At 42.3% G+C, this 17,401-nt stretch overlaps 5 protein-coding genes across 5 annotated transcripts; 4 read left to right on the top strand and 1 right to left on the bottom strand.

Moving 5' to 3' along the window:
• Positions 1-591: 591 nt before the first annotated feature.
• Positions 592-816, top strand: SS1G_02355 (hypothetical protein; the record flags this gene model as incomplete). Its single annotated transcript, XM_001596089.1, has 2 exons — positions 592-606; positions 685-816. The coding sequence occupies 2 exons, from the start codon at positions 592-594 to the stop codon at positions 814-816; spliced, it is 147 nt and encodes a 48-aa protein (XP_001596139.1).
• A 776-nt stretch (positions 817-1,592) lies between these two features.
• SS1G_02354 (hypothetical protein) lies at positions 1,593-2,095 on the bottom strand (the record flags this gene model as incomplete). The annotated part of the gene is made up of 2 exons (XM_001596088.1): positions 1,593-1,642; positions 1,831-2,095. The coding sequence occupies 2 exons, from the start codon at positions 2,093-2,095 to the stop codon at positions 1,593-1,595; spliced, it is 315 nt and encodes a 104-aa protein (XP_001596138.1).
• Positions 2,096-4,848: 2,753 nt separating this feature from the next.
• On the top strand, positions 4,849-5,328 carry SS1G_02353 (predicted protein; the record flags this gene model as incomplete). Its single annotated transcript, XM_001596087.1, has 2 exons — positions 4,849-5,015; positions 5,205-5,328. The coding sequence occupies 2 exons, from the start codon at positions 4,849-4,851 to the stop codon at positions 5,326-5,328; spliced, it is 291 nt and encodes a 96-aa protein (XP_001596137.1).
• Positions 5,329-8,633: 3,305 nt separating this feature from the next.
• On the top strand, positions 8,634-11,012 carry SS1G_02352 (predicted protein; the record flags this gene model as incomplete). The annotated part of the gene is made up of 5 exons (XM_001596086.1): positions 8,634-8,952; positions 9,053-9,344; positions 9,457-9,625; positions 10,133-10,299; positions 10,349-11,012. The coding sequence occupies 5 exons, from the start codon at positions 8,634-8,636 to the stop codon at positions 11,010-11,012; spliced, it is 1,611 nt and encodes a 536-aa protein (XP_001596136.1).
• A 1,458-nt stretch (positions 11,013-12,470) lies between these two features.
• Positions 12,471-15,996, top strand: SS1G_02351 (hypothetical protein; the record flags this gene model as incomplete). Its single annotated transcript, XM_001596085.1, has 3 exons — positions 12,471-12,516; positions 12,575-14,885; positions 15,069-15,996. The coding sequence occupies 3 exons, from the start codon at positions 12,471-12,473 to the stop codon at positions 15,994-15,996; spliced, it is 3,285 nt and encodes a 1,094-aa protein (XP_001596135.1).
• Positions 15,997-17,401: the final 1,405 nt, after the last annotated feature.

Genomic DNA, 17,401 nt, shown 5'->3' with positions numbered 1-17,401 from the left:
TTTTTTTTTTTTTAAGCTGCAGATACAAGCTGTGGGCAGATATCTGTGTAGAATTTGGTGGATTCAAGCTATTTGGCTAGTGCGAGACCATCTGTGGGGATGTCTAGAAGCTAGGGGATGGCTTCAGATGGTGGGCTTTTCGTAAGTGTTTTGTAAGCTTTGCCTTTCTTGCAGAAGAAGAAGTGTAACGGGGTTTTCCTTTTACTGTATGAGCAGAGAGTGTGAGCTGTAGTATAGTTGAAGCGTTTGTGATATACTGCAAAGTCTCTATACTGTGATCTGGCTGCAAGAATATAGTGAAGTGTAGCTCTTTTTAAGGAGAGAGTAATTGTATTGGAAGTATGCTTATATTGCAGATCTTTGTAATATTAAGGGTTGATTGTATTCTATAATTGGTTATTCGCTTTATTGGTCTTTGATCTGATTAGTCTTTTGAAGGAGGTTAATGTGCAGGCCGGGTTGGGGGTAAGAGGGAGTTTTGCCCCTTCCTTGACTGCTTTGTCGGCCATTTCGTTGTCTGGAATGTTGAGATACCCTAAGATCTAGTGTATATATATTTTACCAGAGGGGATATATAGGAGCCTCGGTCTAATGGCCCAGGCCTGTGTAAGCTTCAGGAAATCTTCGAAGACTGCCTGAGACAAGCTATTGAAGTGGGAGTCTAATCTTAGAGCTACTTCGTAGTTATCCAAGAAGATCTATAGGTCTGTAACAAGTTTGATTGATAGAAGTGTTAGGGCCTTTATTGCCCCTATTACTGCAGCTATAGCTTCCGCATCGAATACCTCTGCATTTGTACCAAGTGAGAAGGAGTAATAGGCTACTTGGATATCAAATTGTATGATTACAAAGCCACCTTCAGTGGCGCCGTCCTTGCTTTCGCTTTTTGAACTATCCGAGAAGATCTGTATATCACTCCTTGGGATCTTAGGATGGAAGGCCTTGAAGTCGTCAGCTGCTTGGGCCTTTGTTCTGCCTATCGGGCCAGCTACATATATCTCGGCTTCTGCTCTCGATTCTTTGTATTCCTATGAAGGGAAAGCTAATGGATTTATATATTCGGCTTTTGGTAATACTATGATGAAACTTGAAAGTCTTGTATCTACAGTTCGTTTCTGGTCTTTGGCTTTGATCATGCTTTTCGCTCTAATTCTGAGGGGGTGGTAAAGGTCTAATCTGAAGGTTCGTATAGTATATGTTTGTGAAGCTAAGTTTAGCTCGATTTCGGAAGGCCTGAGTTTGGCTTCCTTGTATAGCATCGCTGTGTTCGTGGTTTTGTATACCGGGAGAATTGCTTTTGTACAAGTGAGGATCACTTTGTTGAGTAGATTTATATAGCTGTCCACTACATTTGAAATTGACTCGTTTGAGGCATTCTTCTTTAATCTGGTTCGGCCTGGTCACTATGTTTCCGAAGCAAAGTAGCATTTCTTTAATATATAGGCTACAGCCACTCTTGGTGGAGTAGGAGGGTATCCCTTAGCATATGTTATTGAAGGATCTTAGTGTATGAGCTCCTTTAAGGGCTTTTACTGTAAGAATCTATATATATATAACTTGAAGTTTAGTCTTCTATCGAAATAGACTCCAAGCTATCTGAGCAGACCAGGTTTCACCTCGATGTTCAGGGAACCAGTGTGTACTGAGGGAGCTTCAATTAGTATGCGATGTCCTTTGTAGAAATGTATTAGCTCAGATTTTTTGGGGTCAAAGGTGATGCCTTCGGTTTTTCCCTATTCGAGAGTTTCTTGTATATTTGCTTGAAGAGTATTATAGTTTTTTTTGGGAGGCTATCAGATATTGCTAGTAGTACAATATCATTAGCCGTACCCGAAATCTTTTTTGTAGATTGCTCATCCAGAAAAGGGGGTGTAATATAGAGTATAAACAGGATCGGGGAGATTGGAGAGCCTTGGGGAAGGCCGCATTCTAGCTTTGTTTTTGGGCCGATCTCGCCGTCCAGTCGGATCTTGATGTAACGATTGGTGGCAAAGGACTGTACCCATTTAACCAATTTGTTTGGCCATCCTTGTTCCCGAAGGCGGTTCACTAGTCGTCCTGGTAATACTGCGTCAAAAGCTCCCTTCACGTCCATTGTGAGAAGTGTAGTTTTTAACCCTTGTTTCAAAGATGCTTCGATATCATGTGTGACACAAGATGTGAGGTCTACTGAGGATCGCAGTGGTAGAGCTCCGAACTGTTGATTTGCTAGGACTTTGTAGTTTAGGGCAAGCCATGATATTTTCTTCGCAATGAGTCTTTCAAGGCCTTTGCCTAGAACTGAAAGTAGAGCAATCGGGCGGTATGATCTTGGGTTGGTATAGTCGGGCTTATTGGGCTTAGGGATGATTGCGATTGTGGCTATCCGGAAACATTCTGGGTGATGTCCTAGGTTTAAACACCCTTTGAAGAGGGAGAGGGTTATATCCCTGATTAGTGGCCATGCGATTTGTAGGATTCTCGTCGGGATTTCATCTGCACCGGGTGCTGTGTTCCCGGCCTTTAGAATAACTAGTTCTATGTCTTGTAAATCGATGTCGGGGAAGATAATAGAACGACTTGGGATCGCTGGGATATCGAAAGGAATATCGTCGATTTCGGCCGAGTTTGTTAGTAGATTGCTGGCGAATGCTTCTCTTTTCTCTTCGATGCTGTTTGCAATGGTCAAATTTGAGGGGTCTGCTAAAGGCGGGATTCGGTATATGCCTATAATCTGATGCCATTTGGCTATTCGAAATATATCGTTTATGTTCTCTATTTTGTCGATTTTCGAGATATAGAAGGCACATTTTGCTTTTCGGACTGTTCTCTGGAGAGAGCGCTTGGATATAGGAGTTTTAGCAGTCCTGTGTTTGTGTACAGCCTTTGTGCAGTCCTCGTTCCACCAGGGTTGTTGAAGGGGATTGTTTTGTAGATCTTTTTGCAGAGCTTGTATAGGTCTTTATGAGAGCTTATGTGAGAGATGATGTGTTGACCTCCTGGGGATCTTGGCAGCATATGCATATATAGTACATATGCATATAAGGAGCAAACAAAACTCAACTTTTAATTCATTCTTTCCTTTTTGGGTATACTGTTTGTTTGCTTTTCATATTTTTGATTTTCAAAGCACTTTAATTCCGAGGGCCGAATACCCCAACCTAATCCTTCCATTTTTTTGGAATATAATGCTCGCAGCTTAACTGCTTAGCTAGAGGATCAATCAAATTCAATCTGATACTCTTTCTAGTCTCAAGAAACCCAACATGATGCTAATCGATCTAGCTCAGTAGTGTAGAGTACTTCGGTGCTGGTATCGATATTGATTAGGTTTATTCCTAGTAGATCTGTAAAGAGTTTTTCGTTCAATATATTCAATCTAAGTTTTTGGATGGCCTTCGAACTTTGGCAGTTCCAGTGAAATAAGGTTTTTAACGTGTTATAATCTGAAATGCAATCTAGGTGTTCAGCTAAAGAGGTGTATACTATATAAGGTCCTGATAGAAAAGTAAGGTCTAAGGTGTTTCCTTTTGTATGAGTAGGAATTCCGATTGAAGAGATGAGGTGTAGATTTCGAGAATTGGATTATTCTATGAAGGGCTCAGCTAGCGTTGAGGGGATGAGATGTAGAAGATTCTAGTTAGGGTAATGGAGATTGAAATCGTCTAATAGGATAACGTTTGATGGGAAGTTCTGCAATTCAAAGAGAGAAGTGATAGCTTGGTTATTGTCTGAACATTGGGGCGGAGTATTGTATGTTTATGATTGTAAATGCCGAGTTGTTTGTGGAGAGTAATTGTATGAAAATTAGGTCTTATGAGATTGTGGGTCTGATTTGGTTGATTTGTATTCCGATTCCTTTTCTGATATAGGTTAGAATACGAGGAGTGATTTTCCAATCGTTTAATGGGGTAAAGATTTTATATAAGGGATGTGTTTTGGTAATTTTCCTTGATATATCCTTATAGATATATAGTTCTTGGATTAGGATGATATCGATCTGGTCTGAGTTTGCTAGATTGAGAGCGAGATCGTATGAGATCCTTTCTTTACCAATATTTGTTTGTGTAATGGATAAAGGTTTAGTTCGATTTATCAAAGAAATTTCGGAAGTGGTTAGTAGGGCGAGTATTAAAGGGGGTGGTAGAGTGAATGGATCCGAAAATATGGGTTGGGGTTTTGGGGCGGGGTTGGCTTGTAAGGGGGGTTGGGGGGGTAGTATCATTCTCCATTTGGGAGTCAGGTGCCTAGGCTTTCGTGCAACCAGCTTTCAAGCAGATTAGGGCTCTGCCTTCATTGTATATTTTGCGTATAGTTTGACGTTCTGATTTAGACTTTATTTTACTGGTGATAAAGCGCAGAGGACAATTGGGGTCATCTGCTGGATGTGATCCGTAGTAATAAAGGCATTTTAGAGGGTATATATATGTTGTATTGCATTTGATTGTATAGTCGTTTTCAGAATGCTTGTTTGAGCTATATAGTCTGCAAGTTTAAGGTTTGGAGTATGATCTGCTGTTATACTATTGATAGCAGCGAGTGTATTGGATGGTTTTTGGCTTATAGATTAAGAGAGTAGCGGTGATATTGGCTCCAAGGATTTTGAGGGTTCTCTTTAGAGCTTCAATGCCTGATTTCAAGCCTATTATTTAGGTGGAGTGGTATTGATCGGTTGTGTTGTTCATCTAAGTTTGAATAATGTATAATAGTTCCTGCCCAGAGTATTCTTTGATAGTATTGCGAATTATATTCTTTATAATTGTGATAGTATCAATTTCGAAGGAGTTGTTTAGCATTGTAACTTTCCGAGGTATATAGCTCAGGCGGTATGTATCCCATTTTTCTTGTGTTTCAATCTTACAATTCCCGATGGCATTGGCAATGATGCTTTTCTCCTTCTCGAGAACTGTTAGGTTGCTAAACGAGCTTGTACAGAGTGCAAAGTCTGTTTTAATCTCTTGGACTTCTTTTAAGAGAGAGACTATTGGGCCAAGTACTTTCTTTAGTGTAGTGAGGATTGTAAAGGATCTTGTTTTGTATGCAGAGTGGGATTGTTCGATATATGTAAACAGACGGTTATCAATGTAGATGATTGGTTTCGTCTTTTTGATCGATAGTGTAAGATCAATAAGGCTAATGGCTTTTTGGGTGTATATTGCCTTAGGGCCTGGCTTTGTGATCGGGGGGCTAGTACAGATACTTATAGAGGGTATTATAAGGGGTAGCGGAGAGTTGGTGGCAGGGTTCGTAGTGACTCGGAGGAGGGTGATGCCCTGTGATCAGGGCATCAAAGTGTCGCTCGGTAGTTGCCTTAAATTCAAGGCAAAGAGCAGTGAGAAGTTTTCGTGATCTCGTTGGGAGAGCAAGGACTTCCTCTGAGCTCAGGTAGGTGTCTAGGAGCTGGGTAACTGGGTTGTAGATGGCTTGAGCATCGTTAACCTTGTAGAGAAGGTTGCTAGCCTTATCGGAGAGGGTTTTAGCAGTGATAATATTATATTTGCAAATCTATGAGTCTTTTATAATATATCCAGTGAGACTACAAATATAAGTAAGAGTAACCAATTCTTACTATGCTTTCCCAGATACAAGATGTCAGTCTCAATATCCTTTGAAAAGGTTGCCCCTAGACAAAAACAACCTTTCTACACCCATTATCCTGTTTGCTCCCTAAGCCTACTCAATATCTCCATTGCCAGCTGCCTTGTACCCTATTGTAGACTGATACATGCATCCATCCTCTCGAACCATATAGATAATGTCACTATCGCTGCCATTATACGTTACGCCTCGCGGCTTGTACACCGTTTCGCATTACCTTGCCGGATCTCTCTTACACAATAAGGCCGATTGTATCTTGTAAGCTTTACTGTATCTTAATCCTTAATCAGATAACTAAAAATATAATGTTTTCAGCTTACTAACCAAAATACAATCTACAAAGTCCATTCCCCTAATGTATAATTTGTAATCGATAATACAGAGGGTTGAGAATATATCGAATATATATCTTATAAGGTGGCTTCTGCCAAAGCTCATCCGCTGTCGTGATGTCTGCCGAATGCTTCGCAGAAGAATGAAACTTGCTAAAAGCATCCCTCTTGTTCGAGAGTTCCTCTACCGCCATAATACCACTCTTGTACATTCATAGAGCAAAGTGCCAAAAGCATCCCTTCATCCCTAATCCACCCATACCTCCGTTGGCCTCAATAAGACTCTATCACAACCTTTATACATTCTCGATTACTCCCCTTAACCACCTGTAAACTTCCAATCCGGTATACCCGCAGATTTTACGCATTGTTGGGTCGTGAAAATTCTGCACGCTAGCGCCCCAGAGGTGCCCTGTCAATCACCGGGCACGACGCTTTCCTTCTCAGGCTCTGCTCCCACACAGGATTATTCAGGCAGTCCGCTTTGAAATGCTCCTTAAAGCAATTCTCAGACTCTGCATCCCACTGCAGATTCGTAAAGGTAGTTCCGCTTCGAAATCCGTTGTTGTTTCGTTGATTGTTAGATAGTTTTCATCTCCGTTCGACTAATAGTCCTCTGTTCCGGGCCAAATTCACGATACCTTCACTCCTAGTACCGCTCCTTTTTAAAGCACGACCTTTGCCTAGCTTCAGCCTGATTCAATCTTGGCTCTGTAAGAAAAATTACAGGTTCGTAGGATGCACCACGTACAGGTGTTGAATCATCGCATCCCATCGAATTAATATGTGATCTGGGTCACTTTAGGATCGTATGCGCACGCACCGTCAGAAAACACGTGACTTGGAGCTTTTGGAGCTTAGGATCCAAAAGGATCCAAGGGAGCATGAAGATCTATATATTCAGTATGAATTTCTTTATTGTAGAGCTTCGTGCTCAAGATCAATCATACTCTACTATTAGTTACGAATTGCATATCATCATTGTCATTACTTAAGTCCCTGCTTGACGCCTAGTTATAAACTACCTCGAGAGCCTAGAGCACTTCCACGTGATCTAGACGGCAAACCTCGTAACATAATGATCGATAAAGGGAGCCCCCAGGAGCTTTGAGGGCTCCTAGGGCTCCTTATCACGTGATCCCTTTTCATCCCAAGACACTAATCCTAATGGTGAATCGTGACATTTTCCAATTATAAATTTTGATTTACAATTTTATTTAATAAACAAAAATATAAATTATTCGTATTCTAGTATATATGTCACGATTCATTAATTCACGTGACCTCGAGGACCTTTTGGACCTTAGGGTCCCAGAGGTCCTCAAAAAATGATATAGGGTATATAAACATTCATTTAGTCTCGTAGTTAAGGAGCTTCGTGCTCAACTTAGTCATCAATTAGTTTACCTACATTCTACTTGATCTAGTAACGACTTCACTTCCAAGTGAAGACCAGTGATAAAGCCTTAACCCACAACTACCAACCAGACGAAACCTTAGGCAGCCGCTGCCTCCAGTACAGTATCGTTACAATATAATTGATATATATTTAAGTTTTTGATTGATTATAATAATATTATAAAAAGTAATTTTTAAATAAAAATATAGTAAAATAACTATTTTTGATGTGATTTTGATAACCGACGAACAGCTGTGAACGGTTACTGTAAGTCTAGTTTAGTCTGGTTGGTGATCAAGTAGTAACATAAAACACACTCCAAGGAAGAATACTGGAGGAAGAATTCCGGAACTTGCCAGCACGATTGTGTCGTGAGTATTGATACTGGTGGTGGCGCGAGGCTGATGAATGGATGTACCGTGTACGGAAACTTACTAAGTTCTATCAAGAATAGATGGCTTATGGACGGAGTATAAGTGGAAAATTATGTGTAAATCCGAGGTAGAGGAGTGTATCCATTTATTGGGGGCACTTGCTAGTTCTTTGGGATAGAGTGTTCCTTGATTAAAATGCATCGAAGATCTTCACTTTACATTACGATTGGCCGTAAACTATTTACTATTATACCGTGAGTGAAAAATTTGCATCTCAAAGATTCTCGCTAGGCATTGGGATTGCTACCAAAGTGTTACATAATGATAGTTTCACCACCCTGCTCATTGTCCGCCGACTACATAAATTCAAGCTGTGTCAGATATAAGGCCCTGGTATATCATGCAGCCCAGCACGGAAGGAAACAATCGAACTCTGGAGCACGCTCGACGAATGATGAAGTGACGAACCTGAAAAGCGTTAGCTGCAATCACTCCTCAAATTCTCGACTCAGCATTGGCCCCAAAAACCTTTTAATTTCCCAGACAGGTCAAATCTACCCGAGCTAACAATCACTGGAAAAATCTGTTATTATTCCATTGTTAGTGCATATGTTGTCTCGAGGCTCGCTGTCACACCATACCTAGGTACCATGAGTCACCGACGACGACTCGCAATCTTGCCCCCAACATCGACTCCTCTGAACCCGTTCTTCATCGTCGATGTAAAATTGCCAAGTTGAAATGAGCAAAATTCATTCGCAAATACTTGCTATATGTGACATCTGACCGGAAATTTCGTAGGTAAGTTCTGAAAGGTTATGCGAACTCCCGACCGGATATGCGAGAGTGCAGTTGCACCGCATATCAAAGGATATATGTTGAGGCTCATAAAGAATGGTGTGAGCTATATTCCCATTTTCTGCTACATTAAAGTTTTGCTTTCTTAAAAGTATGGCGGATATCGAATTGGAAGTTATCAAGTCGTCCGACAAGGTGGAAAATGGCAACGACTCGGGTGAGGGAGGGAGCGATATGGTGGAAGCGAAAGAGGAGCCTTCCACAAAGACAAAAGGCATAATCACTGGAAGCATGGGGTCTTCATCACTTCAATACTCGAATCAAAGCTCTCCTCAATCTGATGCCCCGAAAATCCGATCTCAGGACAAGGGGAAGCAACCAGCGGCACGAGAGACGCAATCAAGTGCAGATGAGCGAAATACCTCAACAATTGATCTAACGAAACACAAAGGGAAAGAATTGCAAGTGGATCGTGAGGCATCAGGGCTATCCGAATCACTTCTCAAACCAGGAAAGTTTTCAAGGTATCTTGGAAAGTATTAACTAAACAATGTGCTAATTTTTTTTTACAGACGAAGCTGCCGAATCCCAATTGCAGATTAATGACTGGGTTGCAACGCGATCTAGCTCTCTAAACACATTTGAGTCCAAAAAGCAACATCAGATTCAGGATGAAGCTCTCGTTACATTACCTATTCCCACTGTAGAGCTGCAACGGCTGGTCAAATACAGCATAAGGATTTTAGAGGAAGGGAGATACAGGGCAGAGCAGAATGAACAGAAGTTCCAGCACGATTCTGTACATTTTATGCAGCAAAACTCTGTTGCTGAAACATCCGATGTCACTGGTGGGAGAAAGGACAAGTCTGTCTCAGACACTCACGACGTTCGTCAAAGACAGGAGGAAACTGAACACATATCTAGGAGCGAGAGTCACATGGATCTGGAACTCCAAAAGATAAAGCTTAGAATTCAGAACAACCCTTGGACAATCAAAACTCTTGAAAGAGGCTTCGGAAAATGATATCAATATGGAGATCTTGGATGGTTTAACTAAAGCAGAAACCTTCAAGCAGAACTTTGAAAAAGCTTGGTCGGAATATTTCGAAGATTTTTTTATCGAATTTCACGGAAGTGCTAGTAAAGTTTGTCTAGAGATGCGTAAATCGTGGTTGGAAAGACGTTTACGGCGTTTTATCTTCTTCAGAGAATTGCAGAATAGGGATTCCCAGACGCGAGGTGCTGTTGGAATTTTATTTTTTTATATGAAGGATGCAATGTCTTAGCGTGATTTTTCGATCATAGATTACATGGTAGAGTCTATACTTGAGCTTTGCTATAGTAACAAAGTATTGGAGCAGCCTTAGCCTGCAAATTAGTATACTTCGCTGTCTGATCAATATACTCTTAATCACGAGGATCTGACTTAAATACTCCAAGTAAGAGCAGTTTTATTCGCCATCTTAATCCTGAATGATTGCTTAGAGCCCGAGGTTTCTTGGGTATCTTACTCTTTTAGCACCGAATGGCACTTTTTCAATCGCCCTGCCAGCGAGTTTCTCGCTCTTCGCCTTCCAGAAGTTGCTTTTTTCTTCCATTCATCCGAAATAACTTTAGCCGAGACTGATATGACTCTGGGAGATTCACTTCAGATCGATGACCTGAATATTGTATCGCTGAAGGCAATTGGAAATCTCGAGATTTGCTGGACAGATCTCATAGAGGAACATCTTTTCTTAGACCCAGCTGCCAGAAAATTATATCTTGCGTGGACAAGGATGGAAGAAGGGGAAGGATTTGGAAAATTGCAGGAAGCGTGGTAAGAAATTCTTGTACGCTATGTTGTGTCCGAGACTAAAAGATTCAAGGCTCGGCATAAGTGACATTTTTCCATTCCGATATTATCGTCAATTTGCGCTATTGGGTTCCCACTTGAATGCAAGTGTTTCCACTTCTTGGGGAATGTTTTTCTCTCATAAACTTGGGATACCAAGACAGCAGGAAGGGTATTTACAAAGAGCATTAAAATTTCTCCATCCTAATCATGATCACATCTTGGAACTCAAACGGGCGTATGAAAGCATTACTTTCCACAACTCTGAAAATGCCTATATTATTGAAACTAGCCAGAAATATCCATGGCAACGATTTTTTCGCGACTCCGCGCACATAAATACTGCTGGGTTCGAAGTTATGCGCGAATATCATCTACAATTCGCCGGGGGACTCACCGAGGCACACAGCACGGCTCGCAAAGCCCACCAGAAATTTGCCTTGCAATTCTCAGAATTTGACCTCTTGGAAGATCGAGTTCGTCGACTAAGACATTACATGGACAGCCAGAAGCCTCGAGGATTTCGACAACTTTGGAGAGACAAGAGAGATGTGTTGAATTATTGTACATTTTGGGGGGTAATAATATTCGGAGCGTTAAGCGTGTTTCTAGCCTTTGCATCTCTTGCTGTCGGCATTGCTCAAGCTGTTGCTTCTTTCGAGGCTCTAAATCTGCGCCCTCTCTCTAGTCAAGCATAGGATTGTCTATTGGTAGCCATCATGGGTAGATCGGAAAAAGTGACTAACATATTTGCAAAACACCCAAAGTTTCTGGAACTGAAAGGATTTTACATTGTAAGGACCCATGTGCTACTTTGAGGAGAATTGAAGAAGATCTACATTCTAGAAAAGTAGAGTACTCAACATAGTCAAGGCTTCGAAGGTTTTACTTAGGCCCGGATTTTCTTTCACCCACCATGCGCAGCGTTTGATGGCACAACCAAAATCTTTGTAAGTGATATCACAAAATCTATCTTTTAGGTTGTCTGATAACAGAATGAATGCAGAGAGTAGAATCACTTGAGGCCAGCTGGTCAATGATAGTAGGAATAAATGTTCTTCCCCGTTCTTTGGCGACACAGTTTCTTGATCCATACTGAGATTTGGATATCTTATGAATGTGTGTAATAATGATACTTGTGTTGGAACTAGCTGATATACACACAACACAAGCAGCGTAATGGTAGCACGTGAATCCAACTATTTATATGATAACGAAAGTCTTTCTTAGCCAATCGACCGATGATGTATCCAATCGAGCAAGCTCTATTCATTGCGGTTCGCTGTGTTGAGGGTGACACTGCACAAATGCAGCTTGGCGGCAGTAATTATCCGTCATGCACTAGCACTTGATCATTGACTGCTCAATTCAGGTTGTCGAAGCAGTTCGTTGCTTGATAGTCGTCATATTGTAGCTATTATATAACCAACTAATTATCCGGATGTGGATCAATTTGAGTCCAGGTCAAGGAGAAAAGATGGCTGTGAGAACAACTTCATCTGAGTTCTAGATTCCAAGCGGATGAGAACAAGTTGAGACTAGCTCGAGAAACCAAAAAAAGACACTGAACTGCTTTGGAAGAGTAGTCTCTTCTCCCCCGATGGGAGTAAACAGTCTAGGTATGTCTATTCAATCAGACACGGCAAAAAGATGCTTCCAGCGGTAATGCCACTATTCCTCCTTGTGAAGCTGGTCGGTGGTTAGCGAGACGATGTGTAATGATATTCAACGTTATTTAATATTCTTCCCGTGCTATGCGGAGTTAAATGGCTTAAACTCTCCTAGCATTGAATATGTGAATACAATTAAATGATGCTGAAAAGTCTTCACTTCATTTCATAACACTATTGATCGACAATTTTATATCTCATTTTCTTTTTAATGCGGGTGGGTCAAATGGTTGTTGTAGCCTGAGGCCACAATAAAAGACCCTGCACTTCCATCACTCCCCACATCGAACCCTTGTCCAAGAAAATTATTATTCCCCTCCAAGATTTTTTTTGTTTATCTACAACAATTTTTTGATTACTCCGTCTCTACAAAGTCAAGGTCGAAAACAATATTTTCAACCGACTTTAAATCCAGTTTTCTTGTCATTCCTTTACTAATTTTCATTTTCGATATTTGCATGCAATACATGTAAAAGCCTTTTGAAAATGGATCAACAAAAATTCTTAGAGCTCTTGCAGGGCGTCCAAATTCGTAGGTTGCTATCGAGTCGCAATACCCCTCCATTTTTGCTAACCTTCATCTTCTACAGCTGATACCGAACGTGTCAAGGCCGCAACCACAGAACTTAGAAAAAACTATTATCCAAATCCAGAATCACTTCTCTGGCTTATCGAGATCTTCATTTCCCATGGAGATCAAGCGATCAGACAACAAGCCGCTGTCGAGGCCCAACGCTTGGTCAAGAAGCACTGGAAGAACATTTCAGATGCCCAAAAGCAACAAATCAGAGAACAACTTCTACAAAAGACGTTAAATGAAGAGGTTAAATTGGTTAGACACTCTGGCGCTCGTGTCATCGCTGCTATCGCCGGTGAAGACATCGAGAATGGGCAATGGGCCAACCTTCCTGATACCCTCGCACAAGCCGCAGGCTCTCGTCAAGTCTCACATCGTGAGGTCGGAGTCTTCATTCTCTTTACTTTACTGGAGACTGCTTCGCCATACTTTGCTGAGCAAACTGCTGTACTCTTCTCCATCCTCAGCAAGACCATCCACGACCAAGAGAGCACTGATGTCAGGATCAACACTTTGATCTGTCTTGGTGCCGTTGCCACAATGATCGAGCCAGATGAGGATCCAGAGAGTTTGAAGTTATTCCTCGAGATTTTCCCACAAATGGTCAGTGTATTGAAGAATTTCATTGATGCCAAGGAGGAGGACCGCACTGTTCAAGCTTTCGAGGTTTTCCAAACTTTGTTGGGCTGTGAATCAGCCTTGATCGCACCCCACTTCAAAGACCTTTGCAATTTCATGCTTGAGATTGCTGCAGATACCAACAACGAAAACGACGCAAGAACACAAGCTTTGTCCTTCCTTATGCAATGCACCAGATACAGAAAGATGAAGATTCAAGGTACCAAGGATTTGGGTGAGAAGATCACCATGACCAGCATGCAAATCGCGACAGAACTCGAAGATGATGACGACGAAGATGATGAGACCTCACCAGCTCGCTCTGCATTGGGTCTTCTCGGTTTACTCGCAGAAAGCTTGCCACCTCGCCAAGTTATCGTTCCCCTCCTCAACGCCCTTCCACAATTCTCGAGCCATCAAGATCCAAGATACCGCCAAGCCGGTATTCTGGCACTCGGCATGTGTGTCGAAGGTGCACCAGATTTTGTTGGTACTCAAATGGATAGTTTCTTGCCTGTTGTCTTCAAGCTCCTTGAGGACCCAGAAAGTGGTGTTAGACATGCAGCTCTTAACGGTGTTGCAAGATTGGCAGATGATCTTGCCGAAGATCTTCAAAACACTCACGAGCACCTCATTCCCGCTCTTCTCAAGAATCTTGATGCTGCTATGCAATACGCAGCTAGCGGAAACAATGATAAACAAACTCTTGACACCATGAAAGCATCATGCGGTGCTTTGGACTCCTTGACCGAAGGTATGGACCAAGAAATTGTTAAGAACTATCTCCCAACCCTTGTCCCACGCCTCGCTCAATTGTTGGACCACCCCGATGTCGGTGTCAAATCTGCTGCCGCTAGTGCGATTGGTTCTCTCGCAAGTTCCTCCGAAAAGGAGTTCCTTCCGTTCTTCAAGGACACCATCGAGAAGTTGGCACAATTTGTCGAGTTGAAGTCAAGCAATGATGAGCTCGATCTCCGTGCTACTGTCTGTGATTCCATTGGAAGCATGGCAGCAGCTGTGGGCGCTGAGGTCTTCCAACCCTACGTCAAGCCATTGATGCAAGCAAGTGAAGAAGCTTTGCATCTTGACCACCCCCGCTTGAAGGAAACCAGCTACATTCTCTGGAGTACCTTGGCCAAGGTTTATGAGGAGGATTTCACGCCTTTCCTTGAAGGAGTTGTTACCGCTTTGGCTGCCTGTTTAGATCAAGAAGAAGACAACCTCGAAGTTGAGCTCGGTGAGCATGCCCAAGACTTACTTGGCCAAGAAGTCATTGTTGCTGGAAAGAAGGTCAAGGTTGCTGGCGCCACCGATGTCGAGGATGTTGATGATATGGATGATGATGATGACGACGAAGACTGGGATGATCTTACAGCCGTCACTGCTGTTGCCATGGAGAAGGAGGTTGCAGTTGAAGTTATCGGTGATATCTTGACGCACACTCGTCAACACTACATGCCTTACTTCGAGAGAACCATCGAGGCTATCTCTCCATTGGTAGAGCACTCTTACGAAGGTGTAAGAAAGACCGCAATCAGTACAATGTGGAGAGCATACGCTTGCCTTTACAGTATGATGGAGGATAAGACGGGAACAAAGTGGACCCCTGGTCTACCCATGGCAACTCAACCTACTCCTGAGTTGGTCAAGATGGGAGAAATTGTTACAACTGCAACAATGTCTCTCTGGGAGGATGAATATGACCGGTACGTTGATTTCCATTCCTATTTTGCCTGTATTGCCTGAAATGATGAACAACATGACGTTATACCCAGCTCACTCAGATGCACAAGTTGCACATGCTGCGAACGCGTATCTACTCCTGATCATTCTTCTTTTCATTGATCTATTTGAAAGTATTTGGTGGATTTTTCTAATATTGTGAATAGTGGTGTCGTTACCGATATCAACCGCAACGTCGCTTCTACATTGAAACTTTGCGGACCAGCTATTTTGGCCCAGCCAAACTTTGCTGAGGCCATCAAGAACGTCATCTTCGCTGTTATTAACCGTGTCCACCCTTGTCAGCAGGACCTCGGTGATGAGCTTGAATCACCTGATGAGGATGATGCCGAGTCGTCCGAATATGACTGGCTCGTCATTGACACCGCTCTTGACCTCACCTCAAACCTTGCTCTTGCCCTTGGTGCTCAGTTCGCTGAAATCTTCAAGGAGTTTGAGAAGCCTCTGAAGAAGTTCGCCTCCTCCAACACTCCATTTGAGCGATCGACCGCAATCGGTGTCATTGCCGAGCTTACCGGGCACATGGGTTCAGCCGTCACTCCATTCACTGCATCCCTCTTGCCAGTCCTTCTTAAACGCCTTTCTGATACCGACCCTGAAGCCAAGTCCAACGCTGCATATGGTGTAGGTCTCTTGATCTTCCACTCTCAAGACAGCGCTACCTACCTCCCATCATATAACAACATTCTGAGTAAACTTGAGCCACTCCTCCAAACCAACCATGCCCGCTCCATCGACAATGCTTGCGGATGTGTTTCTCGTATGATCATGGCTCACCAGGATGCTGTCCCTCTTGACGATATCCTCCCAGTCATGGCTGGACTGTTACCACTCAAGGAAGACTATGAGGAGAACGAGCCTATCTTTGAAATGATTACTGGACTTTACAGTCAGAGCAATCAAACAATCTTGCAGCTTACTCCAAAATTGATTCCTGTGTTTGCAGCGGTTCTTGGCGAGCCAGTTGATCAATTGGAAGTCGAGACTAGAGAAAAGGTCAAGGGCGTTGTTAAGTTCATTGGCGGAAGCCACCCAGAGTTGCTGAACGGTCACCCATCATTACAAAACTTGTAATCGGCTATTTAGGGAGTTTCTTTAGTAATGGTTTGGGTGGGCTGGATTTCTGGTTGACGGATGCGTTTGTATCGATATGCATCCGATACTATATAGTTGATCCGAATGAATTTCTGGATGGATAGAGCGATGATTGTGAAGAGATATTAAGGGAAGGAGATAAATGGTTTTTATAAGTTATGATATGATGAACATACCCCAAATGCACGAATTGAAGAATGAACGATGGATAGATAGATATATTAGTGTAAACAGAAATGATAATTTTTGTTTTTTTTTTTTCAATTTTTGCGCGAATAGCATTTTTTGTGGGGCCTCATGTTCGCCAACCCCTACTAGGGTTGAAATGATTAAGATGTTCAATTGACAAGATTTTCATTAATATCTACATGTCACGATTCACCATTAGGATTAGTGTCTTGGGATGAAAAGGAATCACGTGATAAGGAGCCCTAGGAGCCCTCAAAGCTCCTGGGGGCTCCCTTTATCGATCATTATATAGTCAGAGTAGTTTCATAGTTTAGGAGCTTTGTGCTCAACTTAGTTATCAATTAGTTTACCTACATACTATTTGATCTAGTAATGAATTCACTTCCAAGTGAATACCAGTGATAAAGCCTTATGTTACGAGGTTTGCCGTCTAGATCACGTGGAAGTGCTCTAGGCTCTCGAGGTAGTTTATAACTAGGCGTCAAGCAGGGACTTAAAGTAATGACAATAATGATATACAACTCGTAACTAATAGTAGAGTATACTAAATGATTGGTCTTGAGCACGAAGCTCTATACAAAGGAAATCCATCTTGATTATATAGACCTTCATGCCTATAGCTAGTCAGGACCGCGCAGCGGTCCATAACGTGACTTAATCACGTTACCTTGGTTTAGTCATGTGACGCGGCGTAGAAGATAGCCGTCGTAACACTATATTGGCCTTTTATATGAATCACCCATTTTCTTAGTTCTACGGAAGTGCGAAGCTCCCCTACAGAGAGCTTCTCAATCTAGTCCTAATAGGACTAGTGACCTGTGCACGTGCTACGCAGGAACCATTCACTTTAACATTTACTTTCGTTTCTAGCTTGTGTTGGAGCCGTCGCAGCCTCCTATAGCAGTGATGCCAGTGTTTCTCAGCGAGATTTTTCTTCCAGGCAAACAACGAGCTTGGGAGCTATTACTGTCCGTTCTGAGGAGCAGAAACGGGGGTTACCTAATTTTAAACCAAATTTTGAATGTTCTCACCACTACGCTGATCGTGAGTTCTATCCTTCCAATCTTGCTTCCTTGTTCAGTCAAAGGGGTTCTCCATTACTTATCGGATTAACGAACGCCAAAGCGATACTTATCACTTTTTTACCATGAAACAAGTTACTAACGAAGCATAGATGATTCCATAATTCGAGGGG

Source organism: Sclerotinia sclerotiorum, genomic scaffold (genome assembly GCF_000146945.2).
Source record: "Sclerotinia sclerotiorum 1980 UF-70 scaffold_3 genomic scaffold, whole genome shotgun sequence".
In the NCBI taxonomy this organism is placed as follows: domain Eukaryota; kingdom Fungi; phylum Ascomycota; class Leotiomycetes; order Helotiales; family Sclerotiniaceae; genus Sclerotinia; species Sclerotinia sclerotiorum.
Note: the sequence above shows the minus strand (reverse complement) of the source record. Positions and strands in the feature narration are given on the sequence as shown.